The sequence below is a fragment of the Xenopus laevis genome, chromosome 7L (assembly GCF_017654675.1).
Source record: "Xenopus laevis strain J_2021 chromosome 7L, Xenopus_laevis_v10.1, whole genome shotgun sequence".
NCBI lineage: Eukaryota > Metazoa > Chordata > Amphibia > Anura > Pipidae > Xenopus > Xenopus laevis.
This window is the reverse complement of record NC_054383.1, coordinates 53,047,858-53,061,011: the sequence shown is the minus strand read 5'-3', so window position 1 is coordinate 53,061,011 and position 13,154 is coordinate 53,047,858. Positions and strand designations below refer to the sequence as shown.

At 41.8% G+C, this 13,154-nt stretch overlaps 1 protein-coding gene across 8 annotated transcripts in view; it reads left to right on the top strand.

Moving 5' to 3' along the window:
• parg.L (poly(ADP-ribose) glycohydrolase L homeolog) overlaps positions 1-13,154 on the top strand; it is a 148,865-nt gene that overhangs the window by 102,285 nt on the left and 33,426 nt on the right. For all 8 annotated transcript variants that reach the window (XM_041568586.1, XM_041568588.1, XM_041568585.1 and 5 more), the window contains 2 exons: positions 1,168-1,247; positions 1,346-1,406. In XM_041568586.1, the coding sequence (XP_041424520.1) occupies positions 1,168-1,247; positions 1,346-1,406 (141 nt within the window). The remainder of the gene's footprint in view (positions 1-1,167; positions 1,248-1,345; positions 1,407-13,154) is intronic.

Below are 13,154 nucleotides of genomic sequence, written 5' to 3'. Positions count from 1 at the left end.
TTGTTCAGTGTAAATATAAAAACTGGGTAAATAGGCTGTGCAAAATAAAAAATGTTTCTAATATAGTTAGTTAGGCAAAAATGTATAAAGGCTGGAGTGACTGGATGTCTAACATAATAGCCAGAACACTACTTCCTGCTTTTCAGCTCTCTTGGTTTACACTGACTGGTTACCAGGCAGTAACCAATCAGAGACTTGAAGAGGGGCCACATGGGTCATATCTGTTGCTTTTGAATCTGAGCTGAATGCTGAGGATTGATTGCAATCTATTTACACAGTTTTTATTTTCACACTGAACTGTTCCTTTAACCCATCTTCATCTCTTACTTTTTACAACCTTTTGTTTTCTGTGCATAGTCTTATCAATGTCAAGGCAATTGCTTGGCACAGGACTCTCTGCATTCAGAAGCGAAAGCTAGGACCTCCAAGGACTCCTCAAAACTAGGTTTTTCCCAAAGGACTCCATGTCCCTTCTGTCTTTGTAAACTGCTTGCAGTTGTATTGATAAAGGCTCCTATAGAAATTTATACTGTATGTCCATTTGCCTCATAGCTCTCTGAATGACAGCTCATCTGCCTAAGAAATATATCCCCTTGATTTATCAACATGGATTTTTAGAATAATACTTTCTTCTTGCTGCTTCCTTCATCACTGAGGCCTGGAGCTCTTTGCAGAGTTTACACTTTCAAAGATCAAAGCAAAATCTAATGTTACTCAAATACTACCTCAGAGCATGTGATAATAGAATAAGAAATGAATTTGCTTTGCTAACTAGTGAAAAAGGTTTATATAATTACTTGTTTGCAATGTAGTGAGGATACCTTCTGACCAGCATTCTACTGTATATAGGCCCGGATTTGTGGAGAGGCCACCAAGGCCCGGGCCTAGGGTGGCAGGATTTTAGGGGGCGGCATGCTGCCCAACCACACCCACGTTAGTTCAGAAACACTGGGGATGAGCAAGAGATACAATAGGTTTTTGAAATCTCCTATGTGCCAATCCCCTTTTCTCTGGTCTTGATGATGAAAATTTGAGCAAATTAAAGGAAAGGGGACAGGGACGACAAACTACAGTGGGCCTAGGGGTGCCCTCTATGTAAATCCGGCCCTGACTGTATATAAGTAAACTATGTGTCAGTAATCATAATATCTTGCTTCTATATTCTAGGTTATTTGAAGGGAAAAATCCAAAGAAAGCAGAGAAACTGAAGACACTCTTTTGTTATTTTCGAAGGGTTACAGAAAAGAGTATGTAGTTTATTTTAGTTTTACTATAATTTCACTCTTAAATGGATCTCACTCTTAAATGGAGTTTAACCTATCTTCAACACACTTTATTTTTGCAGAGCCTACAGGTTTGGTAACATTCACAAGGCAACATCTTGATTGTTTTCCTGATTGGGAAAGGTAAGGTTAAATATCTGTCGCAAGGCATTATGCTAATGGTACAAGTGACCGTTTACATTTCTTCACCTACTTTTTAATCCGTATACAGAATATATTTTAATTATTTGACACTGGTATAGTATAATCTTTTCCTTAGTGGTATAACATGTTTGCAGGTATGAACATTTGCAGGAATTCTTGTTAGATCTTCAAATAACCAATATTGCAATGCAGATGCTTACTAAACCATTACATGATATTAACTATATTTAAAGGGGAGTCACAACTAACTGTGTGTTTGTTTAAATATAAACACACACACATATATATATAAAATTCCATGAGCTAAAACTACAGGAAGCTAAATGCTTGAAATCCATCCTTTGTGACATTGACCTAAATGCTTATTGTAAGGTCAGTCACCTTATATAATTTCCATTGATTGTTTGTCATTAAAGAATTAAAGGGCTGTTCAATTGAGAGCTGGACTCCCAGTCTGCCCAAGTGTTCCCAAGTCTGTATGACATTATTTTTATATCATTTAGCCCTCAGATATGTAGTAGGCCTAGTAATAAGCAAATGTGTTAACGCTACACAGCATTGATTTACAAAATACTATCATATAAACTCTGTATTTTATTGTAATACAGCTTGGTACAGCAACAGTAGTAAGACTGAGGTAGCATATAAAAATAACATTTCATATACAGTCTTTTTTCTTGATTTATTTGTGAATTCCTTAACCCAACATTTTTCCAGCAGCAACCAGTAAATCTTTGGAAATTGAACTTAAATTATTCACAGGGAAGCACACTTTATTTAAGCATTTTAGGTAGAATGTAAACTCGCACAAGCAGGGCTGTCGCCCTGTTGTTTATAGGAAGTGATAGACTTCTGTATTAGGATGCTATCAACTTTTTCCACAATATCCTGGGGTTTATTAGACCATATAAATGCTATTAAATCATAATTAACACTTTGAAAGACTTATTAATAATAAGTTAAATGGGACCTGTCATCCAGACATAAAAAGCTGGATAATAAAAGTGCTTTTCAAATTAAACGTGAAACCCCCATTTTTTTATTGAATCTTCCATACCTGTTATAATGTTATATGCAGTCATATGAAAATGTTTGGGAACCCCAATTCTTTGGAGTTTTGTTTATCATTGTCTGAGCTTTCAAAGTAGCAAATTCCTTTTAATATATAACATGCCTTATGGAAACAGTAGTATTTCAGCAGTGACATAAAGTTTATTGGATTAACAGAAAATATGCAATATGCATCATAACTAATTTAGACAGGTGCATAAATTTGGGCACCCCAACAGAGATATTACATCAATACTTATTTGCAAATGTAACAGCCTCTAGACGCCTCCTATAACCTTTGATGAGTGTCTGGATTCTGGATGGCGGTATTTTTGACCATTCGTCCATACAAAATCTCTCCAGTTCAGTTAAATTTGATGTCTGCCGAGCATGGACAGCCTGCTTTAATTCATCCCATAGATTTTCCACGATATTCAAGTCGAGGGACTGTGACGGCTATTCCAGAATATTGTACTTCTCCCTCTGCATAAATGCCTTTGTAGATTTCGAAGTGTGTTTAGGGTCATTGTCTTGTTGCAATATCCAACCCCTGCATAACTTGTGACTGATGCTTGAACATTATCCTGAAGAATTTGTTGATATTGGGTTGAATTTATCCGACCTTCGACTTTAACAAGGGCCCCAGTCCCTGAACTAGCCACACAGCCCCAAAGCATGATGGAACCTCCACCAAATTTGACAGTAGGTAGCAGGTGTTATTCTTGGAATGCGGTGTTATTCTTCCGCCATGCAAATCGCTTTTTGTTATGACCAAATAACTAAAATTTTGTCTCATCAGTCTAAAGTACTTTGTTCCAAAATGACTGTGGCTTGTCTAAATGAGCTTTTGCATACAACCATCATCTCTGTTTGTTGCGTGAGTGCATAAAGGGCTTCTTTCTCATCATCCTGCCATACAGATGTTCTTTGTACAAATTGTGCTGAATTGTAGAACGATGTACAGATGCACTATCTGCAGCAAGTTGTTCTTGCAGATCTTTGAAGGTGATCTTTGGGTTGTCCTCCGCACATGCTGCTCCTGTATTTTTCTTATCCTGCCAGACCTGGGTTTTTACATTCCTTACAGTTGAGATGATTCTCGTCTGTTCATATGAACAGCCGGATTGGGGCTAGATGCAGTCTATGTAGGATTTTAAATTGGAAAAGCTTATCTTTGGTAGAGACCAGGTAGTTTTTCACATTTGATTTAATTTCATACAACAGAATACTGCTTCACTAAAAATCTTTGTTCAGAAAACACCCCAGTACTCCTGTTGTTCCTGGGAAATGAAAGACATACCACTGTTATCTTTTTTTGTTGAAAAATGGAGTAAATTATTATTAAGCCTGAGAGGGGTTCCCAAACTTTTTCATATGACTGTATGTTTAAAAGTCTTTGCCGTTAATCATGTATTGCCTGCCCCTCCTCTATGCCTTAGGCATAGAGATGGGCAGTTAATTACTTTCACTTTCCATTCTGCATGTTCTAGATGTCACATGTCCTTTCATTCCCCATCCATCCTCACCATCTAATTGTGTAGCCATTGCATGGGCATTGGCATCAGGTGCCCCATTCTGGCACTTTAGGATGATGCAAAGCTTGCCTTAATAACAGTGTCCACAAAATAGTTCCTGCCTGTTTGCTTGCTGTGTTTGTGAATTCCATTTAGTGAACGTAAAGTTTATTTTGCTTGACTAACATCATAAAATAGGATTTGGAATACTTCTTTTTTTTTTAGGGTTACAGGTCCCCTTTAAGCAAGGGAGATATGAAGTAAAATAGGTGCGGCATTTTAAAATTAATTTATCCTGCCCTTAAAAGTCAATAGCATTCTGTTATAATGGACCACAGCTTTTTAAAAAAGATAGATGCAATAGATCTGTCTAAATGTAGAATTCCCTTGATCTTCATAGCTCTTTATATTACATCAGTAACTGTAACCCGGGCCACAACTTTTTTTTTTTTTCTATTGAAAAATGTTTTATTTGTTTTTATTCAAAATTATACAGTGAAAAATAAAAAAAACAATATACCAGGGATGGATGGATTCACAGCAGAGTATTACAAACTGTTGAGAAACGAGCTAACACCGTCCTTAACCTCCCTTTACCAATATGTTTTGGATGGAGATGGGGTTTGGGATAGATTCAGTGAGGCCAAAATTATACTGATTCTTAAAAAAGACAGAAAGGAGGATCAGGTGGAGTCCTACAGACCCATCTCTCTCCTAAATCATGATTATAAAATACTTACTAAGCTTTTATCTATTAGGCTGCAAAATATCTTGTCGGAAATCACCATACCTGAACAGCTAGGCTTCACCCGTAATAGACAAGCCGTTACTGCTATACGTTCCGCTCTTGCAGCAGTAATCTCTGATGCTCAGAATAAAAATTCGCAAACGTTGATGATAAATTTAGACGCAGATAAGGCGTTTGATCGGATTTTTCACTCTCATCTGATACGCCTGGTTAAATTTAGACACTTCGGACCAGTTTTTATTAGGGCTATATCAACGCTGTATCGCCCTGCTCAGGCTAAACTGTATATTAATGGATTTCTCTCCTCTCCTTTTACCCTTTCAAGGGGAACCAGACAGGGATGCCCACTCTCCCCCTTGTTGTTCAATTTAGCTCTAGACCCATTTCTCCGATATCTATTGGCATCCCCACATATACGAGGGATTAATATTAGCACCCAACATCTTAAGTTGCAAGCCTTTGCGGACGACATCTTGCTAATAACGACGAATCCGCGAGAGGCCATCCCCTTGCTCTTGAAATATATCCAAGATTTTGGACGAATAGCGGGGTTTTTGATAAACACTACTAAAACTGTTGCATTGCCGCTTAACCCACGACTCCATGTATCATGGGACGGCCCTTTCCCATTCCAATGGGCTACTTCCTCAATTAAATTTTTAGGAATCAAAATCCCTCCTTCGATACATGCTTTATATAGACTTAACATCACCCCTTTATTAAATAAAGTGCTTCAGGAGGTTAAAGCTTGGTCACGCCTACCGGTTAATTATTTGGGTAAATGTCATCTGATTAAAATGGTGTGGTTCCCCCGGTTGCTCTATCCATTACATATGCTTCCAGTGTTACTTTCCCGTACTGACTTAATGAAACTTAATCAGGCAGTGAGTCAATTTGTCTGGGGGGGTAAACATCCCCGTATAAGTCGGAAAAAACTTCAGCAATCAAGGGCGTGTGGGGGGTAGGCCTTCCAGATATATCGACATATAATTTGGCATGCAACATTCGGTATGTTTCAGATTGGGTTCACAACAGGGAACTGTACGCTGTGCCCCGGCTGGAACAGGCCCTAGTACCAGATCTTTCTTTAGTCTCACTGTTACACTTGACTGAGAGCCAACTCCCATCGCAGGTAAAAAACAATCCTTTATTACACGTTACGATCAGGGCCTGGCGGTTGGCACGTCACAGATTGTCTCTTTCGGCTTCTGACTCCCTCTTTCAACCCTTTGTGAGTAACCCTCATTTTCTAAATAATTATAGAGGTCGGCCATTCCTTGAGTGGGCAGCACAAGGGGTAACACAGGTGCGACATCTATTACGCACTCCAGACACTTTCTATACACTGTCAGAGCTAAGGGAAAAATATACCGGAGTGTCATGGGATATGTTTTCATATTTGCAGGCCAGACATTACGCTCATTCGGTTGTTCGAACTCTTTCCACTCAGGATAACAACAACCCAATGGATAGCATTCTCTGCTCAAATGCAGTGAAACCTTCCATCTCCCTATTATATAAAATATTGCGAATATCGTTGGCGGAGAGGGAGTTTGCGAGAGGAATAGGTAGGTGGACACTCCAAATTCCAGAACTGTCAAAAGACAAATTGTTATCCTTACATGTAAAATCATTAACGCTTCTCCGATCCAGCCAGTTTCATGAAATGTTCTTTAAAATATTGCACAGGGGTTACTTCTCCCCAGAACTCAGAAAGAAGGTAGGCTGGTCGGATACAGATTGTTGTCTAAAATGTTCAGCCCCTGGGGCGGATATCTATCACTGCTTGTGGACATGTCCACTTATTCAACAGTTTTGGAATGAAGTGATGCTGTATTGTAAAACTAATTTATTAATCAACATACCACTTACCTCCACTTGGGCGATATTTGGTGATGTAACAAAAGTTCTGAAAGCAGATAGAAAATTAGCGGGCATTGTTTCAGCTGTGAGTAGAAAAGCTATATTGAACTGCTGGATTTCAACTACGCCTCCAATGCTTCACCTTGCGAAGTTGAAACTGGATTTTGCATTTCAAATGGACTGGCTGGAGGCTAATCTTAATAGGGAACGTCAGGTAGCAAGTTTCTTCAACACTTGGTCAAAATATGTGTATACTTTGTCCCCTCAAAGACAACAAGAAATAGATTCGGTATTCAGATTCACATCATGGTATATGTCCGAGGAATTGTCGGGGAGGCAAATAATACCCTCAGGGAGTCTGACATAGGGATCGATAAATGGCAGGCTAATTGATTATGAAGATGGGAAAGGTTTGGGGAACTGGGGGAATATTCAATTACATAATTTCCATTATGTTAACTCTGTCTAATATTGAACTGTAGTTGCATGTTATGCTATTATGACTGGTGACGGTCAGGAAGGGAGTGCAGACCGGACCCAGTCTCAAAATTGCAAAGTTTTATTCACAAATGTAATAACATGTTTGCTTTGTAATGTCTGTTGGATATTTCTGGTGCAAATAAAAACATTTAAAAAAAAAAAACCAAAAAAAAAACAATATATATAGAATTATATTATTAATTATATTATAAGTAGATACAGTGTGTTGTCTAATACATAAGGTCTTGGTCATTGAATTGAATCTAGGAAGCAAATTGAGAGTCAGGTTTGATTAGGTATGGAGGTCTACTGATTCCCATGTGGGTCTTAAAGGGCATTGGCAGTCCTGACTTCGGCAAGAGTAAAAGTTACTGAAGCTCCCAGTCCAGATTCCCACCAGGGGCTCCAGATTTTATCATTTTTTTTTGTAGCTACCTCTGTCCTAATAAGTGAGTTTAATGAGGGGAATTGTAGCGTTAACCAGGCGGATCCAGGAGTCTTTGGTAGATGGATTAGGGCTCATCCAGTGCAATATCACTTTTTTTGGCATAGTATAATAACTAATAACTCAAGCGGGCCTGGTTGGTGGTGAGGACATTGTCCAGGATTCTTAGTAAGCAAAATGAGGGAGACATAAGACATGGGGATCCCAGCTCTGTGGCCAGAGTAATTCGGCCCCATAGTGTTAGTGGCATATTGGCCCATATTTTGAGATCAGATGAGAAGCAAGAGACCATCGGTTCTAAGTTGAGATTTAGTCGGGATCCCAGCTCTGTGGCCAGGGTTTGGATTATTTGTGTCCAGTGGGAGGCTATGGTTGGGCATTCCCAGAGCATGTGGTAGAGTAGAAGATGGCTTGTTGGGTGTTACATCGAGGGCAATATTGGTGGGGAGTTGCGCTTAAGTTTCACTGGGGATACATATAGTTGATGAAAGTGCTTGTAATTTATTAGTCTGTCTCGAATCGAGGTAAGAGTTTTATACATATGTTTGGCTTCATCCCAGTCGTCTTGGGACAAAGTAGGAATTTATTCTGACCATCGTGCTTGTGCAGATGTGAAAGGTGAGGGTGTTCCTGCCAGAATATTGCGATATAGGTTTGCTGTTAGTTTTGTGGGATTGTTGGATGTGAGGGTTTCTTCCATATTGGTGACAGAAAGAGTGGGTGAAAGTGTGCCAAACTGCGTCTTAAAGAGGTGTCTCATTTGAAAATACCGAAATAAAGGTAGTTGCTGTGTAGCACTGAGGGAGGTGTAAATTGCCCCATAGAGGGAGAGACGTGGCCAGTAGATGGGGTTTCTTTTTGAGGTATTTTAAGGCTTGTAGCCATGAGATATGGGGGGCAGTCATAGTCGGTGGGAGATTGTCCAGGTCTGCCATTAAACAATACGGTATATTTCTCATGCTTTCCAAGGATCCTGTCAGTAAAGATTGGGGGGTCATATTGGGGTTAAATAATATAAGTAGAAGTTCGGCAGGGCTAGGCCACCCTCATATGGTGCTGTTAGTTTTTCCCAAGCGATTTTTGGGACTTTCTTGTTCCAAATAAATGGTAGTAGGTGTGTGTTGATTTTTTTTTTTTAACAGTGTTTATTTTGTTTTCAAGGTGGGGGGGTACAGAAGAAAAAGGGGGGGTATCAGGTACATTCCACACAGTCCACAAAATACAGTGTAATGGCAAAAAATAGTAGACCTCATCTCAGTACATAAAGCATAGCATATTCAAGAAGCACAAAGTAACAAATGCATAGAGACATTGTAATATCAGGTGCACCTAAGTTTCATCTCTGGACACGAGCCCGTGTATCACTACAGAAGCCCAATAGTCTAAGAATTGGCCTCCGTCCAGTTCTCCCAGGTTTTCTCAAATTTGGCGGGGCACCCTCTGGCAAGATACGTCATCTGAATCAGCGGAAGATTTTTATTAATAAGGTCCAACCAAAACTGTAAGGAGGGCACTTTTGGGTCCATCCATTTCATAAGGAGCGCTTTCCTAGCATAATACAGTAGGCTACGCCAGAGGTCTCTCTTTGCTCTAAAGGGGGTCACCTCGTCTACCACTCCAAGAACACATACTTGTGGTGACATTATTTTGGGGAAGGTCGTTTTGTCCTGTATATGGGACATCACTCTGTTCCAGAATCTATGCACCTTAGGGCAGTCCCATATCATATGAAGATATCCCACCTCCCCCTGTTGACATTTGGGACAGCACGCCTTGCTCGCATCACCCATACGACTCAGCCTCAATGGTGTAATGTGGAGCTGATGTAGTATTTTAAACTGAATCAACCTGTCCCTAGTAGCAATGAGATATTGATATGCTGTAGAGGTGGATTCGTCCCATTCCTCCTGTGTGAGATCAGGAATTCCGGTCTGCCACAATGTGTATGCCCTGGCAAATGGTGAGGGAAATGTAGAGAGCAAAGTACTATACAATTTGGTTATCAATTTTTTCTGAGATGGAGACTTCAGAATTTCCAACACAGGAGGTAAAGCCAACTCCAACCTATTAGATGTAAATTGTGCCACAAAGGCGTGTCGAAATTGCAAATAGCCCATATGACTAATCTGTGCCCCCGGGTGTGCCTGGATCATTTGGTCCCTAGTGAGGAGTAGCCCATCTGGCGCCGCATCCCCCAACGTCATAATCCCAGCTCTCGGCCATCTCATGTAAGTGAGGAGTGGCCCAAAGTGGGGCAAGTGTGAGTTGCCCCACAGTGGGAGATCCTCGGTAAGCAGCGGATTAGAAAGGCGAAGAGTTTGCATGGCCATTGTCCATGCTCTATGGGGGGTAGTAAGGACCGGATGGTTCACTGGTAGGTCGGATACCTTCCGGTACAGAATATATTTCAAGGAATCAACCGAGCCAGCCAGAGTAGTTTGCAGTTTAAGATTAGGGTTGTGTGGGTCTGGCACCAGCCACCAGGCTATATAAAACAGCTGCGAGGCCAGGAAGTAACAGAAAAGGTCTGGGAAGCCCAGTCCCCCTTCACTGAGTGGTGCTTTCAATTTAAGTTTAGAGAACCGGGGGGATTTCTTTCCCCAAATAAACGAGGACTGGATTTGCTCTATACGCTGGAAAACAGATTTGGGTATATATACAGGGGAATTATGTAGGATATACAGATATTTGGGTAGGAAGACCATTTTTAGCAAGTTGATTCTGCCCCATAGGGTAAGAGGTAAATTTTCCCATTGCTTAAGCTGAAGTGACATATTATCTGTTATTGGGGTTAGATTTAGATCCTTGTATCTGGAGCTATCTTTTACAATTATAATACCTAAGTATCGAAATGAAGTAACCCATTTCAATGGCTAGGGGGGGTAATCCAAAGGCTCTAAACCTTCATCTACTGGGAAGACACTCGACTTGTCCCAGTTAATGCACAATCCTGAGAATCGACCAAATTCTATAGTGATTTCAAGTACTGCCTGAAGGGAGGGGCCAGGATCATTTAGGTATAACAGCACATCATCCGCATATAGGGATATTCGTTCCTCCTCCTGCCCCAAATACATTCCCCTGACAGAATGGGCTGAGCGTATTAGGATCGCCAAGGGCTCTATGGCCAGGGCAAATAATAACGGTGAGAGAGGGCATCCCTGTCGGGTGCCCCGGCTCAACCGGAATTCCCGTGACATCACCCCATTGACACTGATCCGTGCCTGAGGGTTCTTATATAGAAGTTGTACCCAGTCAATAAAGTGATCACCTAAACCAAACCTCTGCATAACCCCCCATAGGTACCCCCACTCCACAGAGTCGAAGGCCTTTGCAGCATCCAGAGAGACTACCACTCTACTCCCTATCTCTGATGTTGGTATAGAGCCTTTGGATGTTAATGTCAGTGGACCTCTCTGGCATGAACCCTGACTGATCTGGGTGAACTATTTCCGTAATCACATGTTTTAATCTATTGGCCAGTACCTTTGCCATGATCTTAGCATCCACATTTAGTAAAGAAATGGGTCTATACGACCCTGGGGAGAGGGGGTCCTTCCCTTCCTTAGGGATAACTACAATAGTCGCTTCCTGGGAGGACTTAGGAAGGGTTCTGCGCTCTATATCATCCACAAGCGTCTCATGCATACGCGGTGTAATTACGTCAGCATACTTTTTGTACCATTCAGCTGGATACCCATCTGGCCCCGGTGACTTATTAGCAGACATTGAGTTTAAAGCTAGAGATATCTCCTCCACCGTTATCGGGGTATTCAGCTGTTGCCTCAGGTCTTGGGATAACGTAGGGATGGGGATGCTATCAAGATAGGTGTTCAGTTGGGGCAGAGTGTAGTCAACTCGCGTAGTGTAAAGGGCCTGGTAGTAACTAGAGAAGGCCAGTGCAATACCCTCGGGGTCAGTAATTACATCCCCAGCCATGGACCGTATTCTAGGGATCGCAGTAGATTGGTCGTGTGCCCTAGCTAGATAAGCCAGTAGTTTCCCATTCTTTTCACCCTTGTCAAATGTGCGTTGTGCAGCGTAAAGTAATTTCTTTCGGGTCGCTTTGGTTCTGGCCTTCTCTAGTTCGGCCTGTGCCGTTTTGAAAGCCGTCAGGTTGGGGATGGATGGGTTGGTGATATAATGTGCTTCCGCTTGGGAGAGGGAAGTCTGAGTATGTTGAATCTCTTCTGCCGATTTGGATCGCGCCCCCGCCACTGCACTAATGATATGCCCCCTGACTGAGACTTTAAAGGCCTCCCATAATATTGGTGGGTCTGCTGTTGTTGCATTTAGAGCCCAATAGTCAGTTATGGCCCCCTCAGTCTGCTCAGCTACTGTGTCATTTGTGAGCCATAGCGGGCTTAACCTCCACGGCCTAAGAGTTTGGGGCGACAGCATATCCAAAGTAATAAGTAATGGGGCATGATCTGAAATGCCCCTGGGCAAGTACTGCACATCACGTACATGGTGTAGCAAATTCCCTGTTGCCAGAGCTCGATCTATGCGGGTCAGTGTATTATGTGTGGCAGAATATCATGAAAAAGCCTTCCCTTCAGGGTTCTTCCAGCGCCAGATATCAGTCAACTGCATTGCCTCTGCCCATTGTGCCAGTTTATTAGAATGTGGCGAGGTAGCATTAAACCTGTCTTTGTCTGCAGCCAAGGTGGCGTTAAAGTCACCCAATATACAGGTAGGTGCAACTGGGTGCTTAGCTAACGGGGACATCAGGGCATCCAGCAGTGAGGAATTTAGTGGTGGAGGGGCATAAAGGCTAATCAGATTGAGCGGTTGGTTCGCAATCAGCATCGATAAAATAACAAACCTCCCATAATGATCAGTCGTAAGTGTTATCAGCTCAAACGGGATATTACGTCTAATTAAATGGAGGTGCCTCTGGCATGCGAAGAGAAAGTGGCGTTATAAGTATGGGCTACCCAGGGCCTTTTCAATGCCAGCAGTCTCTGTCCCACCAAATGAGTTTCTTGCAGCAGGAGAATGTGTGGACTATACTTCTTAACATAATCAAAAACAAGAGCTCGTTTGAATCTCGTATTCAGGCCCCTGACATTCCAGGACATAACGTTAAGTGACCCCATTGTGCTCTCTAACAGGAAGTGGCAGCTGAGATGGGTCAAACAGGGGCTGAGATGGTGTACCTGAGGGTGGGGAGAGGAGAGTGGGTGGAAGGGGGTTAGGGTACAAACATTTATTTACAATCCCTTGAACTTTCCCTACCTGTCGCAGAACTTGACAGGTCTCTGATCCCATAACTGGTTAAACTAACCGTAATAACGGAGTGTGGTCAGACTGGACTAGGTTATGTCCACTAAACTATACACTAACCGTGAGAGAGGTCGCTTGTGGAGCTCTCCAATAATTGAAAATTACAACCATTCCCGGTAACAAATAGCAACCGGCGACCCGCGACCCCAGCCGGCACACTATGAACACAGTAAACTCTGAAGTAATCAGAAGTAACATAGTTACTCAGCGACTGCAGCAAAAAACACAGAAACATTCCTTCAAGTGTTAAACATAATGATAAACATTGAGCTAGGGAAGGAGGATTAGCAATGCCCAGTATCCCGGTGAGACTGCGTACTGGCAAGGCATCTTAACGGGAG